Source organism: Pelophylax lessonae (genome assembly GCF_965119305.1).
Source record: "Pelophylax lessonae genome assembly, chromosome: 13".
In the NCBI taxonomy this organism is placed as follows: domain Eukaryota; kingdom Metazoa; phylum Chordata; class Amphibia; order Anura; family Ranidae; genus Pelophylax; species Pelophylax lessonae.
The window spans coordinates 166246663-166263482 of NC_138780.1; the positions used below are offsets into that span (position 1 = coordinate 166246663).

The 16820-nt window shown below is 41.7% G+C and overlaps 1 protein-coding gene across 1 annotated transcript in view; it reads left to right on the forward strand.

The window, feature by feature from the left end:
- Positions 1-16565, forward strand: part of AK7 (adenylate kinase 7) — a gene marked incomplete at its 3' end in the record, with an annotated part of 49855 nt that extends 33290 nt beyond the window's left edge. Inside the window, exons 12-18 of the mRNA XM_082275434.1 lie at positions 318-426; positions 1822-1950; positions 2050-2118; positions 5581-5778; positions 10498-10718; positions 12512-12670; positions 16530-16565. Coding sequence (XP_082131560.1) covers positions 318-426; positions 1822-1950; positions 2050-2118; positions 5581-5778; positions 10498-10718; positions 12512-12670; positions 16530-16565 — 921 coding nt within the window. The remainder of the gene's footprint in view (positions 1-317; positions 427-1821; positions 1951-2049; positions 2119-5580; positions 5779-10497; positions 10719-12511; positions 12671-16529) is intronic.
- Positions 16566-16820: the final 255 nt, after the last annotated feature.

Genomic DNA, 16820 nt, shown 5'->3' on the forward strand with positions numbered 1-16820 from the left:
CTTGTCCCTCATATATAGAGGGAAGTCGCACTGAAGACGGCTCAAAAGTAGTGCACGAACTACTTTTGAAGTCGCCGCAACTGAAGCCGCGGCAGTGGAAACGGTTCCCATTGAAAACAATGGCTTTTGACTTGCTGTGCGACTTGACATGTGTCAAGTCGCACCGCAAGTCGCACTAGTGGAAACCGAGCCTTATAATGTCTGTAAGCCCAAAGCAGGTTGGGAATCCCATTTGACTCCCAGCCTTTGACTTGCGTTCCCTTTAGTACTAAGACAAGCAGCCTGACTATAGTGTGTGCTGTCTTTTTATTTTTAAGGAAAGGCTTGTGAAAACTCCTCCAGAGGAGGAAGAGGAAGCAGAAGAAGGTCCAGAATCCTGGCAGGAACTGTTGGACTCTGTGAAGGAGAACATGGAACAAAATGGAGGTATTTGGCTTTAAAGTGGTAGTTCACCTTTGAAATACTAAATGTATTTGTAACATAAATACACCACACTTATCTGTTTAATTGTATTGTGCCTACCCCAAATTCTGGCTGGCTATTGTAATCAGCCTTTGAACGTGCTGGCAACTATTAGCAAAACCATGGTGTCACTTAACCCACCCAGGCAATTAGTGTGCATAGGAAGTTCACATGTGGATGAGTATAGAACACAGGAAAAGCACTCCCATAGGAGCTAGGATTTTTTAGGTGCCAATAACTGAAAATTGGATAGGATAAAATGTAACATGTTTTATTCAATTCATTAAAATCTTTGAAACAAAACAGATATAGACATTGATATTAAAAATCACTCCATCATATCATTCTGGAGAATAGTCAGCATAGTCAACGGTTGGTGAAACTTTTAGGGTGACAATCCCGACATGTTTCGCCAATAACTTTGACTTCCTCAGGGGATGTTTGCTATCACACCACTGTGCGTTAAGACACAGACTAATCATCCAGATTTCCACTTGTTTGAGAAGTGAGATAAGCTAAACACCAGTCAAACTAGTTCAGACAAGGATTCACCAGTTGGTTATAGGACAAAGGCATTCATATGCTGGCCGCAGGAGGGGGAAATCAGGTCCAATGAGTTGCTTTCATCAGAGAGCCAGTCGATCCCCGATTATGCACTTCTCTACTGGGGAGTTCGCTCCCCTGATCCCCAGTGTCCATGGCACACTTGGCCCACAGACAAACGTCAGATTCTCATGGAAGGCCTTTCCAGAAGAGTAGATGCTGTTATAGTCAGGGCAGCCATCAGAAATTTTGGGGCCCCTTACACAGTTTTAGGCCTGGGCCCCTCCCATAGATCCAACCTCCAACATTCCCCAAGCCCAACCTACTATGTCATCATCCTCCTCCAGTCGCATGTCCGCCTTCTCCTCCAGTCCCATTTCCGCCTTCATCCCATGTCCTCCTCCTCCTCCAGTCCCATCTTCTCCATCCCAGGAAAATAAAGGTGAACGGTTCTAGTAAATGCCACCCCTCCTGTCCAAGAGTGAACAGCTGGGGCAGGGCCTACAGCTGTGTGTGAGGGCTAGTGAGGGGCAGGACCCCCCACATAGTGCCAGCCTGTAAGGGAACGGCGGAGCTTACAATTGAATGGTATTGGGAGGACAGGTTGCAACCCAGCCCCTCGGGATGCCTGGGCCCCCTACATGTGTATGGGCTGTACCCCCCTGATGGCGGCGCTGGTTATAGTTGAAAAGAAGCTGGGAGGGGGAAGGGCAACTCCATTGTTTTGGAATAGGGTATCCAGCAAACTAGTATAGGTGTCCACAAATGTTTGGCCATATATTATATAAATCAGTATTCTGATATTTCTGAAAGCAGGGCGTCTGGATGACAGCTACGTGATCAGGTTCATGAAGGAGAAACTAAAGTCTATGCCTTGTCAGAACCAGGGCTATGTCCTGGATGGATATCCCAAGACCTACGAACAAGCAAAGGAGCTTTTCAACTGTACGTAAGATTGCCTCCCTTGTATCAAACATTCTTGTAAGTGCTTTTTGTACATGTACAAGATGAGATTAAGAATATGTTTTGTTTCTGGGTTTTTAGGGGAAGAAGGAGAAGAAGAGGAAGAGAGTAGGAGTAAAGCTCCACGCTTTGATAAAACCATCACTCCAGGTGAGTAAAAGTAGTTTACAAAGGAGTACTTCCATCCAAATACCTAAATACGCAGTGGAGACCTATAAGAGCAGTTTTATTTACCAAAAGACGTATAAAGGAATGCTTTCTATCATTCTCCCGTGAACATAGGACATGTTTCACACATGCAGGGCTAAGCAACAGGTTTGCCTTATTGTTCAGATTTACCAAAAAATCCAAAATAAACAGGGAATAGCTAAATTTAATTATACATACAAATACCCAATTATCCAGGGGAGGTGCTATAAAAAATCCCAAAAATATGGTTCTTACACCTACAGTGGCTACTACTGTACAAAAAATATATTTTAAATAATTTAAATTTATGATTTTCACCCAATCCTCACAATGTCTGCTATGGCATTTTCAAAGTAGGACTTTAATACCAGCTAGTCCGGCCTACAATCTCAAAGGCACAGATACAGTTTACACCTGGTGACCACAATACCGAACATAGTGGTCTCCTTGTGGGGAACTATTGGTCTTTTCCTTCAATCCCCCCGGGAACTGATTTTCATAAGTTTTAAATAATTTAAAATAAATATATTTGTAGTAGCTATTGAAGGTATCCGATCTGTATTTTATTTTATATTTTTATATCACTTTATTGTTCAGCCTTCCCCCTGCACACACTTACATTTCCTTTATCCCTGGATTTTCTGTTTGCCACTGGGAGCAGAGAATTAGCCACTACTTCAAGGTATCGGGATCATGTGACTCAGTTCCTCCTAGCCCCATGTGACAACACAGGGTCAATTGCCAGACTTTATTTTTTGGCCAAACTGTCCAGCAAAATTTACAGCAGCAGGGTTGGTAAAATCTATATAACACTGTCAGGGGTGCTTACAACAATTTTATTCATATGATTTATTTTTTTAATTATAATTTTTATTAATTTCAGACAAATTACTTAATCATTGGAAAAAACAATTGCTGTTACTGCTCAAAAAAAAAAAAAAAAAAAAAAAAAGCCAGCTGGGTTTGGGCTTTACCCCTTTAACCAGGGGTCACCAATTACTAGATACCCAGGCTAAATTTATCAACATCTGTAGGAGTTGGTTAACTTGCCAATAGCTCTATTTTCAATTTATATATCTATACAATTTTACACTGTTTTAAAGGTCATATATCCCTTTTATTTGGATTATTGTTTTAATAAATTCTCTGCTCAGATTTTCTATTATAACCTGACAACACTGGGTCAATCGCCAGATTTTATTTTCAGGCCAAACTATCCAGCAAAATTTACAGCAGCAGGGTTGGGAACATCAATATAGCACTGTCAGGGGTGCTTACAACACTTTTATTCATATGATTTTTTTTTATTTTCATTTTTATTAATTTCAGACAAATTATTTAATCATTGGAAAAAATAATTGCTGTTACTGCTCAAAAAAAAAAAAAGCCAGCTGGGTTTGGGCTTTAACCCTTTAACCAGGGGTCACCAATTACCAGATACCCAGGCTGAATTTATCAACATCTGTATGAGTTGGTTAACTTGGCAATACCTCTGTTTTAATATAATTGTATAGGTATATTGTATATACCTACACAATTTTACACTGCTTTAAAGGTCATATATCCCTTTTATTTGGATTATTATTTTAATAAATTCTCTGCTCAGATTTTCTATTATAACCTGACAAATATACAAAAATGTGTATGCATGCATTTGTTACTTAATAATATTCTTTTTAAAGAACTTTGTAAATGTATTAATTTTGTTAGATATTTTTCATGTGTGCTTTTACTTTATTAGCCGCCTGATACCAGCTTGTTTTTAAACAATGTCATGTGATTAAAGAGAAAGGCCCCGTTCACATAGGGGCGACGCTACCTCGGAGCGGCCGTCACGGACTTCATAACATTGAAGTCTATGGCGGTCGCCTCCTGGTCGCCCCAAAGAAGCTCCGGACCCTTTTTCTAAGTCGGAGCGATTTGTGTCGCTCCTATTAGAACGGGTCCGCAGCTTCCCTATGGGAGGCGACCTGCGTCGACCTGTGAGGCGACCAGGTCGCCTCACAGGTCGCCCTAGTGTGAACCGGGACAGGGACAAAGAAAGAAGAAAGGGGGGGGGCTGTGGGGACTTTAAGGGGTACCGTCTCGAGCATATAGTATAGAGATACAACAGAGTATAAAAACTCAAAGTTTATTGATCTATATAACAAACAAAATATTAAAAAAAATATATTTTCCATATAATATGAACAATAAGGCATACAGATTACGCATGATGTGCGTACTAGCTATGGGGCAAATCAACTGAAAATGCCCTTACTGACTGAACCAGAGAGTCAGACATATAGAGTTGTTAAGTTGCTCAAGGTGCCCGACATGTTTCGCGGGTTACCGCTTCTTCAGGGGCGAGAAAGATGTTACAGGATTGAACTAAATATGAGATAAAAGACATAATGAGTACAACATAATAAATAGACAACATTTCAAAACACAAATACATTATTTAATGTTAGTAGTACTAAATTACATCAAAGTAGGTCCAATTCCCCACTGTGCCAGGTCTCCCCCACAACCCACCTTGGTCCATAGGCAGCCATCGGCCAGAGAGCGAGGGGGCAGCCAGGTGTGAAGTCTCCCCCAGACGAGCACGGAGACGGCCGGGTATACACAGGGACCTCAGATAAGGCAGTAATCTATAATGTGGTATCCAAAAAATGTCATGTGATTACTATAGCATGATGATCACATGATTGGGAACCATGATGAGTGGATACTGATCTCTGACTGCAGCCATTTTTAGATTCAGCACTGTAACAAAACCAGCATACGGCACTGGTAAACCTTTTAAAATGTATCCTTGACCAGGGACATTGTGCAGAGAAATGTTTATCTACAGAAGACAGACAGTCCATTTTAAAGTGAATGTCCATCTAAGATTACCCTATTCATAGGGTGACAATGCTGCTATGCGATTTCACTGCAGAGTGAACAGTGTTGTCACTATGTGTGTGGAACAAGGGAGTGAAAAAAAAATAAGAGCTCTACTGACAGGTAACAAAACTGTGTTAGAAGGGGAACTCAAGAAAAACAAAAGCTGCAATGTTAATGCCAGTGATAAACTGGATCAGATAAATATTTTTTTATTTTGCCCATAGTTCCACTTTAAATTGAACCTGGTGCTTTGCCCTGTATGGCCATAGATGAATTTTAAGCTGGAAAACTCTTCTATCTAATATCATTCCTGGCAAAATAAGTGCACAATGAATACAACTTGGGAAAGAAATTGGCTGCACACCAATAGATTTATTGAAACATGTATAAAACTGCCACCAGGACACCGACCATAGAAAGGTTTATGCGTTTCACACTGACAACGCACTTCTTCAAAACCAATGAATACAGAAGCATGTCAGTGGATTACAAACAATTAGATCATTTGTAAGTGAGCTTTGCGTGATATAATTCTGTTTTCTCTGTTTATAGAATATGTTATTTCTTTGGGTGCATCTGATGAATTCCTTAAAAACCGTGTGATCAACCTGCCAGAAAGCATAGTTGCTGGAACGCATTACACACAGGAGCGGTTCCTCAGGGCCCTCGCTATGTTCAGAGAATTAAACACTGAAGACGAGACTGTTCTCAACTATTTTGATGAGGCTGAAATCCATCCATTGCATATTGGTATGTTATACAAGGGTTCCCAACATTTTCTAGGATACTGGCCACTTGCCCCCCAGGCCACATCCCTAGGACCCCAAATACATATGTAAGGAATATTGTGTGTGGTCCTGCCTTTTATTTAGAGTGAAAGTTGAAATTAAAATGAAATAGTAGTAATTACAGCCATGGCACAACACATTGCACACATTGTTTGACTCTTGACCACCAGTACTACTCAACCAAGTCTATAAATCTGGACTACAGGCCTGGATTCAGTTTTGCACAGTTGTAAAGGCTCCTTTAAAATCAAAGAACAAACACAAGGTCACACCGGCCTAGTGCATTATTCTCTATAAAGGTTTTATTGAATAAAAGATATAAAAATACTCTTGGGTTCTGAGTAAGAGGCAGAGCCTCGAAACGCGTAAGCCTAGCTTCAGAGGACGCTATACCCTTTGGTTCTGATGCGGATGGCAATATATCAATTTGATATGCTTATACCAAGACTCTGTTTGTGAGTATCTTTATACCTTTTATTCAATAAAACCTTTATAGAGGATAATGCACTAGGCCGGTGCGCCCTTCTTTGATTTTAGTGGTCTCAGACTACTTGAAAGGGGGCTGCAAGGCCGAAACATCCAAATAAAGCTAAGTAGAAGGTCTTCGGTAGCCGCATGTGTGTGGCTGGATGTGGTTTGAAGATTACCTCTCAGATCGCAGGAGATAGGTGTTTTGCACCAATTTTTTGGTAAAGGCTCCTTTCCTGTACTGAAATCACTTACTCTTTTACTCCACACTGTGAACTTCTCACATTGTACATTAGAAGCTGCAGTTATTAGACCCTGCTTAATTTCCTGGCTGGAGAACATCCAGCACCATCTAGCACTCCCCCCAGCCTGACTGCCCCTATCCCACCCCTTTAATTTATTGGAATTCAGTTATTTTATTCATAAAGGCTCAGCATCACATGTGGGTGTTACTTAGAGGCTGTCTTAATGCAAATTCATTCTGTCTAGGAATGCCCACTCCTCCAGACACACATTCACCCATAAAGGCATATTGATATTGGCATAACCTCTCCCAAGAGCCAGCCCACTGCTTACATCAGGCTTTTCAGAGGCTATGTATAGCACCCTGCTGGCCCATCAGCCATGATCTCACTGCATTGTATAGAGAAGCACTTAGACCCAGGATGATATCACTGAGACTAAAATAATGTATATAACGAAATCGGAATGGTTTTATTTAAACATTTCATTAACATATTGATAAGGGGGAGAAGGGAGAACCAGGGAAGGCAAAATAAATTAGACTTCAGCCTTCATATATTAGATAAACATACTCTACAAAACTAAAGATAACTTGTAATTCCCTATCAGCTTCTGCTGTTCTTATATGTTCTGCCCCCTTCCCTACCCAGTGTGTACCTCCAAAATTCATAAGGGTGTTTCAGCAGACCCAATTCCTCACTCCCTGAAGACCCACTGACAATTTTAGACACTAAACCTGAACTTCGGGATGTGTCAGCTAATGTGTGTTCAGGCTGATGCACTCCTCCTCCATAGAGCCATTTTTATCTGGATGAGAAAGAATCACCCTCTGTGCTTACTGACTCCTACCTAGGATTCAGGATTTGCAGATAACAGTGTACTATCAGTTTTGTGTTGCTTTCTATGTGTGAATGCAGTGTTGTTTTTCAATGAGTAGAACTTTCTTGCTGTGGTCTTTATTGTCTTAAGTCAGTGATGACAAACCTTGGCACTCCAGATGTTTTAGAACTACATTTCCCATGATGCTCATGCACTGTGCAGTGTGGTTGAGCAACATGGGAAATGTAGTTCCAAAACATCTGGGTTGCCAAGGTTCGCCATCACTGTCTTAGGTGATAATCTGTACTTTATCATCCATGTGTATGGAAGTAATAAGATGAACGGAAGGGTAACTGAGACATATGTAACACACAACATCTGGTTTACTGGCTTCTATTGTTTAAGCAGGCCATAGACAGACTGAAATTCAGACGGTTCAGCAGGAACTGGCCAAATTTCTATCTGTCTATGGGCAGGCTGGTTTTACTAAAGCAGATCTATTGATCGTCTTCAGTACAACCAGCCTGATGGAGTATTTTTTACCCGATCACTGCCTTCGGCTATGGCTGCCATCAGTGATCATTTTATTTTTCTGGTAGGGAAAGGAAAGAAAGGAAAGAAAATTGCATAATCTATGGCCTGTCTTGCACTTAGGAAGAGCTACATGTATTGTTTTACATAGGCATGATGTCTGCTAAATGTTAAAGCGGAGTTCCACCCAAAAGTGGAACTTCCGCTCTTTTGTTTCCTCCACCCTCCAGTGCCACATTCGGCACCTTTCGGGGGGGGGTACCTGTTTTTGACAGGTACCAGTTTCCCACTTCCGGGACACGGCGCCGTGGCGCCATCCCTCGGAAGTTCGGCCCCCTCCTCCACCGCCGAGCCAACAGGAATGCACAGCGCGCTTCGCACATGCGCAGTAGGGACCCGCCCCTGAAGCCGCAAGGGCGGCAGCACCCGACAGCCGATGGAAACATTGGCTGCGGTGCCAACATCGCTGGACTCCAGGACAGGTAAGTGTCCTAATATTAAAAGTCAGCAGCTCCAGTATGTGTAGCTGCTGACTTTTAATTTTTGGAGGGGGAGGTGGAACTCCGCTTTAATCACCATTGAGTGGACATTACTGCAGCTGTGTGCTGGCTCCACCAGACTTATCCAACCGGCAACTGCAGAGCATCTTTTCTCATGTGACCTCTTTTTTTTTTTTTCCTCTCCATTTTAATTACAGAATCCTCCCCATACGGCATTTTTTTTAACCCTAATACATAGCTTTTTCCTAGAAGTCTTCCTGCCAGGCCAATAACTTCATCCCCCAACTTCTCCTTCTTCAGGCAGTAGCGTGTATTTTTCCAGGATTAAGCGGCACTCACGAAATTACATGTTCTGCCCAGTCCTGGAGTGTTGTGAGCTCAGTTCCATCCTTATCTATGTTTTGGATGGACCTCCAACATAACGCTATTTGACTGTTCGTTTTTGTAAGTCAAAGTTTCTTCTTTCAATGTATCATTTGCTTTTTTCATAGTGTATGTACAGTATCTCACAAAAGTGAGTACACCCCTCCCATTTTTGTAAATATTTTATTATACCTTTCATGTGACAACACTGGAGAAATGACACTTTGCTACAATGTAAAGTAGTGAGTGTACAGCTTGTATAACAGTGTAAATTTGCTGTCCCCTCAAAATAACTCAACACACAGCCATTAATGTCTAAACTGCTAGCAACAGAAGTGAGTACACCCCTAAGTGAAAATGTCCAAATTGGGCCCAAAGTCAATATTTTGTGTGGCCACCATTATTTTCCAGCACTGCCTTAACCCTCTTGGGTATGGAGTTCACCAGAGCTTCACAGGTTGGCACTGCAGTCCTCTTCCACTCCTCCATGAAGAAATCACGGAGCTGGGGGATGTTAGAGACGTTGCGCTCCTCAATCTTCCATTTGAGGATGCCCCACAGATGCTCAATAGGGTTTAGGTCTGGAGACATGCTTGGCCAGTCCATCACCTTTACCCTCAGCTTCTTTAGCAAGGCAGTGGTTGTCTTGGAGGTGTGTTTGGGTTTGTTATCATGTTGGAATACTGCCCTGCAGCCAGTCTCTGAAGGGAGGGGATCATGCTCTGCTTCAGTATGTCACAGTACATGTTGGCATTTATGGTTCCCTCAATGAACTGTAGCTCCCTAGTGCCGGCAGCACTCATGCAGCTCCAGACCATGATACTCCCACCACCATGCTTAATTGTAGGCAAGACTCCTCACCTGGTTGCCGCCACACACGCTTGACACCATCTGAACCAAATAATTTTATCTTGGTCTTATCAGAGCTGTACATTCACTACTTTACATTGTAGCAAAGTGTCATTTCTTCAGTGTTGTCACATGAAAAGATATAATAAAATATTTACACAAATGTGAGGGGTGTATTCTTACTCATCTATATTTTCTAGAGATTTCTATGTGATGCCAATGTCCACTATCCCCCTGAAGAAGACTGATTAAGTTGAAATGCGTCAGGCTTTGGATACATACCATTGGGATCGTATCATGCTACATTTTGCCAACTCACTAACTGTTAAACAAACTGTGTTTTTTTTTTTTTGCTTTATCACATGTTGAGCTTTTATGTTATTATGTGTCTCATTTGTTGATGTTCTTCCTTGAGATTAATTTTTGGAATGATTTTAATCTTTTTTTCCAATAAAATGTTTATAGTTTTATCCAATGTATGACTGAATTTATATCGGGGCATCACTAAAAGTCCCCTCCTTCCCCTCCTTTGCCCTTGTGGTGTGTTCTCTATACCTATTCGGCATGGATGCCATATAATCTCTCTTTTTTGAGTGTAGCCACTAATTTGATGTTTTGCATTAATATTGTTTATTTGTAAGGTGGCAAAACATATGGATAAAGCAGGGAAGGGTTAGAATCTATGTCAGATGTTTATTGCTTGGCAGATTTTCTCTGACTTTCTGTTCTTATGACATGTCCCAGAGACAAGAACTGATAAGAAATCCTTACAGCAAAGACAGCAACATACATTTTAGAGAGGACAAATTTTAAACAGAAAAGACAATTGCGGCTGTGTTTGTAAATCTAACAAATAGCCTGCAGTGTTTTTGTACATTTCTGTTAATCATTTTCTTTAAATCCCATAGATGTCTCAAAAGATGATGATCCAATGTACAGAGACATCTTAAAGCAAATCACTAAGGCCATAGGGGAGCCCAGGAACTATGGCCTAACCATGGCAGAACAAGCAGAGCTGGAACTGCGGGAGGCTGAGGAAAGTTTTTCTCAAGAATTAAAAAGAAAGGCTGAACTGGAGCGGAGGGAGGCTGAAGAGGAAGCGGAGAGAATGGCTCGCTGGGAGGAATGGGTAGGTTGGAGAAAGTTGTAAGTGGATTAAGCATTAGATGTATTTGTGATCTTAAAGCTGAATTCCTGGAATTCAGCCACTTTGTTAAAAGTAAGGGCACACTATTGCTTAGGTTCAAGGAGCTGCATGACATCTCCTAGGGCACATGTGTCAAACACAGGGCCCGCGGGCCGAATCCGGCCCTCCCCGGCCGTTTCATGTGGCCCTTGCACCTCTACTGCAGCTGCTGCACCTCCCTCATCTCTGCCCCCACCTTGTCTCAGCAGACGGCAGCAGAGAGGACAGAACTCCTCTGCCAGATCGTGTGGAACTACATAGAAGCTTGTCTCTACCCCCCCCCCCCCCCCATCTCAGCAGCTGGCAGCAGAGAGGAGGACACAACTCCGCCTACAGATCATGCACCTCAGCCGCAGCACCCCCTTGTCTCTGCCTACACTGGTCTCAGCGGTCAGGAAACTCTGGCTGCTGACTCCAGCCCTTCTCTGGTCCACCTTCAGACCCTGCAGTTTCTGCATCCCAGCTCCGCCTCCAGCTTCTTCCAAAAAACAGCACATGGTAAGGGGGATGCACTGTAATGTAAGGGAGGGTGGGGTACTCTTGACTTCTGATGGTGATGGGTTACAGATAAAACCAGCCCTCTGAGGGCGACCACAATGCTGATGCGGCGCCGCAATAAAATTGATTTTAACACCCCTGTCCTAGGGTTATTTCTATTATTTACATCTGACAGTTTTATTCCTCTGCTGGAGAGACAGTCCAGTATCTGAGAGGGGGTAAGCACACAGAGCAACTATGCCTGCCCCTCCCCGCTGCTGTCTATTCACAGAAGCCTTTGTATATTGTATAATACAAAGGCTTCTGTGACTGGGCAGGAGGAGTTGGGTGGTGGGCATAGCAGCTGCAGTGACTCTTCTGTTCAAGATGCAGAGCTTCTTTTCCACGTTCCCAGAAATACAGCAATAGCCGTCTTCCAGGAGTACTATAAATTTGTTAGATATAAATAATAGTTATGCACCTCCCTGGACTTAACTCATAGTGTGCCTTTATTTTTTACAAAGCAGCTGAATTCCTGGAATTCAGCTTTAGGTGTTAAATAACATGGAAGTATTTATGTTCTTATGCAAGTCGTAGCAGCCATGAATTGTGTTGCCCTTTCTTTCGTTGTTTTAAATGTATATATGTACCTATTCTAGTATTTATTACCTTTCACTGACATCACAGTGCCTTCCTCTGTTTTGTTTTCACCAGAATGATCTTTATCTTCATCTTTATTCAGCTATCATCCAGGGATGCTGACCCTGAAATCTTACAATTATGTACATCCTGGTACCTATGCAATTCTTGGATGTGTTCATAAATGTCTGACACAGACAAGCCATGCTGCAGTCTCTCTCTTTGGGCCTGATTTATTAAAGTGTGCGGTAAAATAGGTTAAAGATAGGTGGTGTTCATTTGAAATGTACAGTCATATGAAAAATCTTGCTCTCTTTAAAAATTCCTCTACACATGACTGCATGCTGCAACACATTCTCAACGGTCAATAAAATGGCAGCGGGAACTGGAGCAGGTGACCCAAAGATGGTTGTGCCGGATCTCATCACTTTTTGCGCTCTAGAGTACTCTGTGTTTTGGGGATCCTTGGGCACACTGGAATATCAGATATAGTCTGCTCAAAGGACCTGGGGCCTACTTTACCAGGAAAGTGAACCCTCGCATATATGTCAGTGTAAGCAAAGTATGCAACATAAAGGTATGAGCACATCTGACGATTACATGTCCCTATTATATTACAGAACAGTCGCCTTGAAGAGGTGAAACGCCAAGAACGGGAACTACTAGAAGCTCAGTCTGTCCCTTTAAGAAACTATTTATTGAAGAACGTTATGCCAACTCTAATACAGGGGCTGAACGAGTGTATTAAAGTCCGCCCAGATGACCCAATAGATTATATGGTAAGAGTCTCTGCCAGTTATTTTTAAATGTGAAGGTTAATGGCAAATCAGGACCAATCACACCTAATGGGTTAATGGGTGGTTTGTGTATGGGAAGTGCAAACACTCCCATGCCAATTCTTATCTGCTTGTGTGAATTTTCTTATATCTGTATATTTAATTGAGTTGGATTGGTCTTGCAGTCTTTAGTTGTGTAATCACCTGTTGGAGGCTCCTGGCTAGCAACTGTTTATAGTTCGAGTTGATAGGATAGATTTAGGGGGCAATAGCTGCAAGTACCTCAACCTTAGTAGGCAGACACTGACTTCCTAACCATTACTTATTCTACAATGCAGTGCTTCATGCCCAAATGACCCAACGAGTCCTAGGCATTGCCACATAAGCTTGCCTGTGCCATGACTGTCTCTTTTTGAGAAGCTGGCAGTAGCTTCCTTTGTATGCCATCCTTCCATAGGATTAGTTTACTGGCCATTAAAGGTTCACTTTGATGCTCAGCTCTGAGAAAATGACACAGAAAAGCAGGGCATAAGGGCTCACGTACACACAGACTAGGGTGACTGCGGGCCACGGGAAAAAGCAAAACGCAGCAAAAATTTCTACTACAATTTTGCGGCGGTCAAAACGTTCCTAGCCTGAATGCAATTCTTCTGCCTTCAGGAGAGGGATGTTGAACCTCCCATAACCACAGCAGCTTCTTGTAAACACTAAATATAAATGTAACCGCGCAAAGTACAATACAAGCAGCGGCTTCAAGTGTGACAGCACCCAAATAAAATAAAATAAAATAAGCTGAAGAAAAAAGTGACTCACTTATATCACTAAAAAATGTAAATATGAACACAAACGCAAGTGACACAACATATATCAGATAGATGAAGTGTCCAAAATATATGAATCAAATAAATGTGTCCAATAAATCATAAAGATATTGAGTCTCTCAATAATCCTAAAAGTTCCCAAGAACCGTGAATGAAGAATATGAGGAAACAGTATCCACCAGTATGTGTGTTGACCTCCACCAGTAGTATATACTGCTTACCAGATCTAGGTGAAAAAAGAGCCAAAGATATCAAAACTGTTATGGATATTCAGGGGCAGCTCTCCGCTATTCATCCAAGGATTTACACAGTATGGACACGGGCATCCACCATCAGATCACAATAGCATGTGGAAGAAATATATGGAAATCCATAGCGTAAAACCATAACGTTTATTGGTAAAATAAAGTATTGCACTTACAAAATGCAGAGTAGGTATGAGCAATTAGATGCACACAAGCCGCCGGCCGGTCGCCTCTTCCGCCCTCCCTTCGTCCCGCTCTGGTGACGTCAGCACGCCGCGACACCTACGCTATGGATTTCCATATATTTCTTCCACATGCTATTGTGATCTGATGGTGGATGCCCCTGTCCATACTGTCTAAATCCTTGGATGAATAACGGAGAGCTACCCCTGAATATCCATAACAGTTTACGCTTGATATCTTTGGCTCTTTTTTCACCTAGATCTGGTAAGCAGTATATACTACTGGTGGAGGTCAACACACATACTGGTGGATACTGTTTCCTCATATTCTTCATTCACGGTTCTTGGGAACTTTTTGGATTATTGAGAGACTCAATATCTTTATGATTTATTGGACACATTTATTTGATTCATATATTTTGGACACTTCATCTATCTGATATATTTTTTGTCACTTGCGTTTGTGTTCATATTTACATTTTTGAGTGATATAAGTGAGTCACTTTTTTCTTGTAAACATTGTACATTGACACATAGGCTTTTATAGAGTTAAGTTTAGGAGCTTTGGCAAGAAAAACGCCAAAAGCTCCTAAACTCAAGTTTAGAAGCTGTAGTGTACATGAGCCCTTAAGATAACCTGCTCTGTAAATATTGCCTATTTTGCTTCCAATTACCTGCAATTGAATTAAAGCATCCATTGTGGAGAACTATATGAGCTGCAAGCGTTCTGAGAAACACTGTGGACAACAGTGAAAAGCTGTATCTACAGATTACTCATAGCAACAGTTTGAAAGTTTTAACATTTCCTTTTGGGCACAGAAGATTTATTATTTGTGTACAAATACAGTGGAAAAACATAGATTCAGTAAGCTGTTCCTCAAAAAAGACAAGACAATCGACTGGTAACCAATATTTCCTGGGGTGTTCCTGCAGCTGATCTTTCCCTATAACTGACTTACCACGCCCTGTTTTATACTGTCTTTGTGTGAAGGTGGTCATCTTGGTAGAGGCAGGGCTCTGCTTCCACATATTAAAGCCTCCAGCAAGGAGAACAGTGATCTGCACAGTAGTGATATCACCAATTCTCATACCAAATTTTCTGAGACTAGCAGTCAGAGGCAACAGTGCCTTGGATCTCACACTACAGATATACAGCTATTAGAATACAGAACTAGAGTGTCTAGGCGAGGAAGTGCCCTCTTATTTTTCAGGGGGAAGTAAAGACAAAGGGTACATTTTTCAGGGTACTGCTTAGACACAATTAAAATAGAAGTATGGCTTTTGAAAAAAATATTTATACTCACTTATGATCCAATGCTGCATCTGCCCCCGCCGGCTCTGTACTGAGCGATCAAACACCACTGAACGCTCAGTTCTCCCCTTCGCAGAGAGCGCTGACTGGAGCAATGGGCTGTGAGGGGGGCAGGCTCACTGAAAGGCTGAGCCAGGTGCCGGTCCAGGCTTCTGGGTGGATCCTGACTTTAAAACCAGAGTCTTTCTCAAGCCTGGACTGAAAATTGGTCATAGGAGTGCAGAACGAACTGTACTCCTGTGATTCCCAGGAGGAGTATAGCTAAAAAACAATTGGCTATACTTTTCTTTTAAAATTTCAAATTGTTCCCTATAACACAGCGAATCTTCACTTTTTAAGTTAATTTTCACTTTATACTTTGCAGTGTCTCAAAAAGGTGGGGTAATGCCTTTATTTTTAAATATACAGAAAACCTTGGATTGAGAGTAACTTGGTTTGAGAGCGTTTTGCAAGACAAGCTAAATTTTTAAATAAATTTAGACCGAGCGATACCTTGATATACAAGTAGCGTCACGTCACAACTGAGTATATAAGAGAGGAGCCTCTAAGTGTAGCAATATGGTTACATTTAATGAAGGTACAACATTTAGCAACTCACATGGTTGATGATTCAAACGGGCACATCTAAGTATGCAAGGCATCTGGGGTAAAGCTGTCCACATAGACCATCCTCCGCACCGCCATCTACGTCATCCCTTCCACACTGTGCTCCACGAGCGATTCAAGCCTCGCTTTCAGATCACTGTACTGCAGGGTTGTCTTCCCGGTCCAGATTGCAGACTGACAGCGGTGAGAGCTGGTGGTGAGGAGGACGGTCTATGTGGACAGCTTTACCCCAGATGCCTGCATACTTAGGTGTGCCTCTTTTAATCATCAACCATGTGAGTCGCTAAATGTTGAACCTTCATTAAATGTAACCATATTGCTGCACTTAGAGGCGCCTCTCTTCTCTTTTATACTCTGTAGCTCCTGCTGGATTTTGCTTCTTAACCCCTTGTGGAGGCGCCATTTGTGAATGGACATTTTATGGTTACACAACCTATCACATTGCTATAATCTTTTTATATGGACTATAAACTGAAGGACTTATGAATAAATGGTTGTGGAACGAATCATCAGTTTCCATTATTTCTTATGGGGAAATTCTCTTTGATATAAGAGTGCTTTGGATTACAAGCATGTTTCTGGAATGAATTATGCTTGCAATCCAAGGTTTTAATGTGCATGTTATTTGTTTCTGTCCTGATCCTTTGCTACCATGAATTAACCAAATTTTCACTTTGTATTTAAATTTTCCCACAGGCGGAGTATCTGTTCAAGAACAATCCTGAAATATAGAAGGATGGCTCTTTTCAAGTTTTAAAGATTTTTTAGGGTGCCTTCTATTTTGTTTGTGCTAAATTGTACAAATATAGCCTGGCCCATAGCAGGCAACTGTCTTTGAATATAATGTCATTCTGCATCTGCACTTCAGCTTATTCATAGGGGGATTGACAATTGTTTTAGTTATAATTATATTTTCTTTTTAAGTATGTCTATTATGTTTTCGTTTTTTTTTTAGTTTTGAATAGAGTATGGAATTGTTAAATCCTC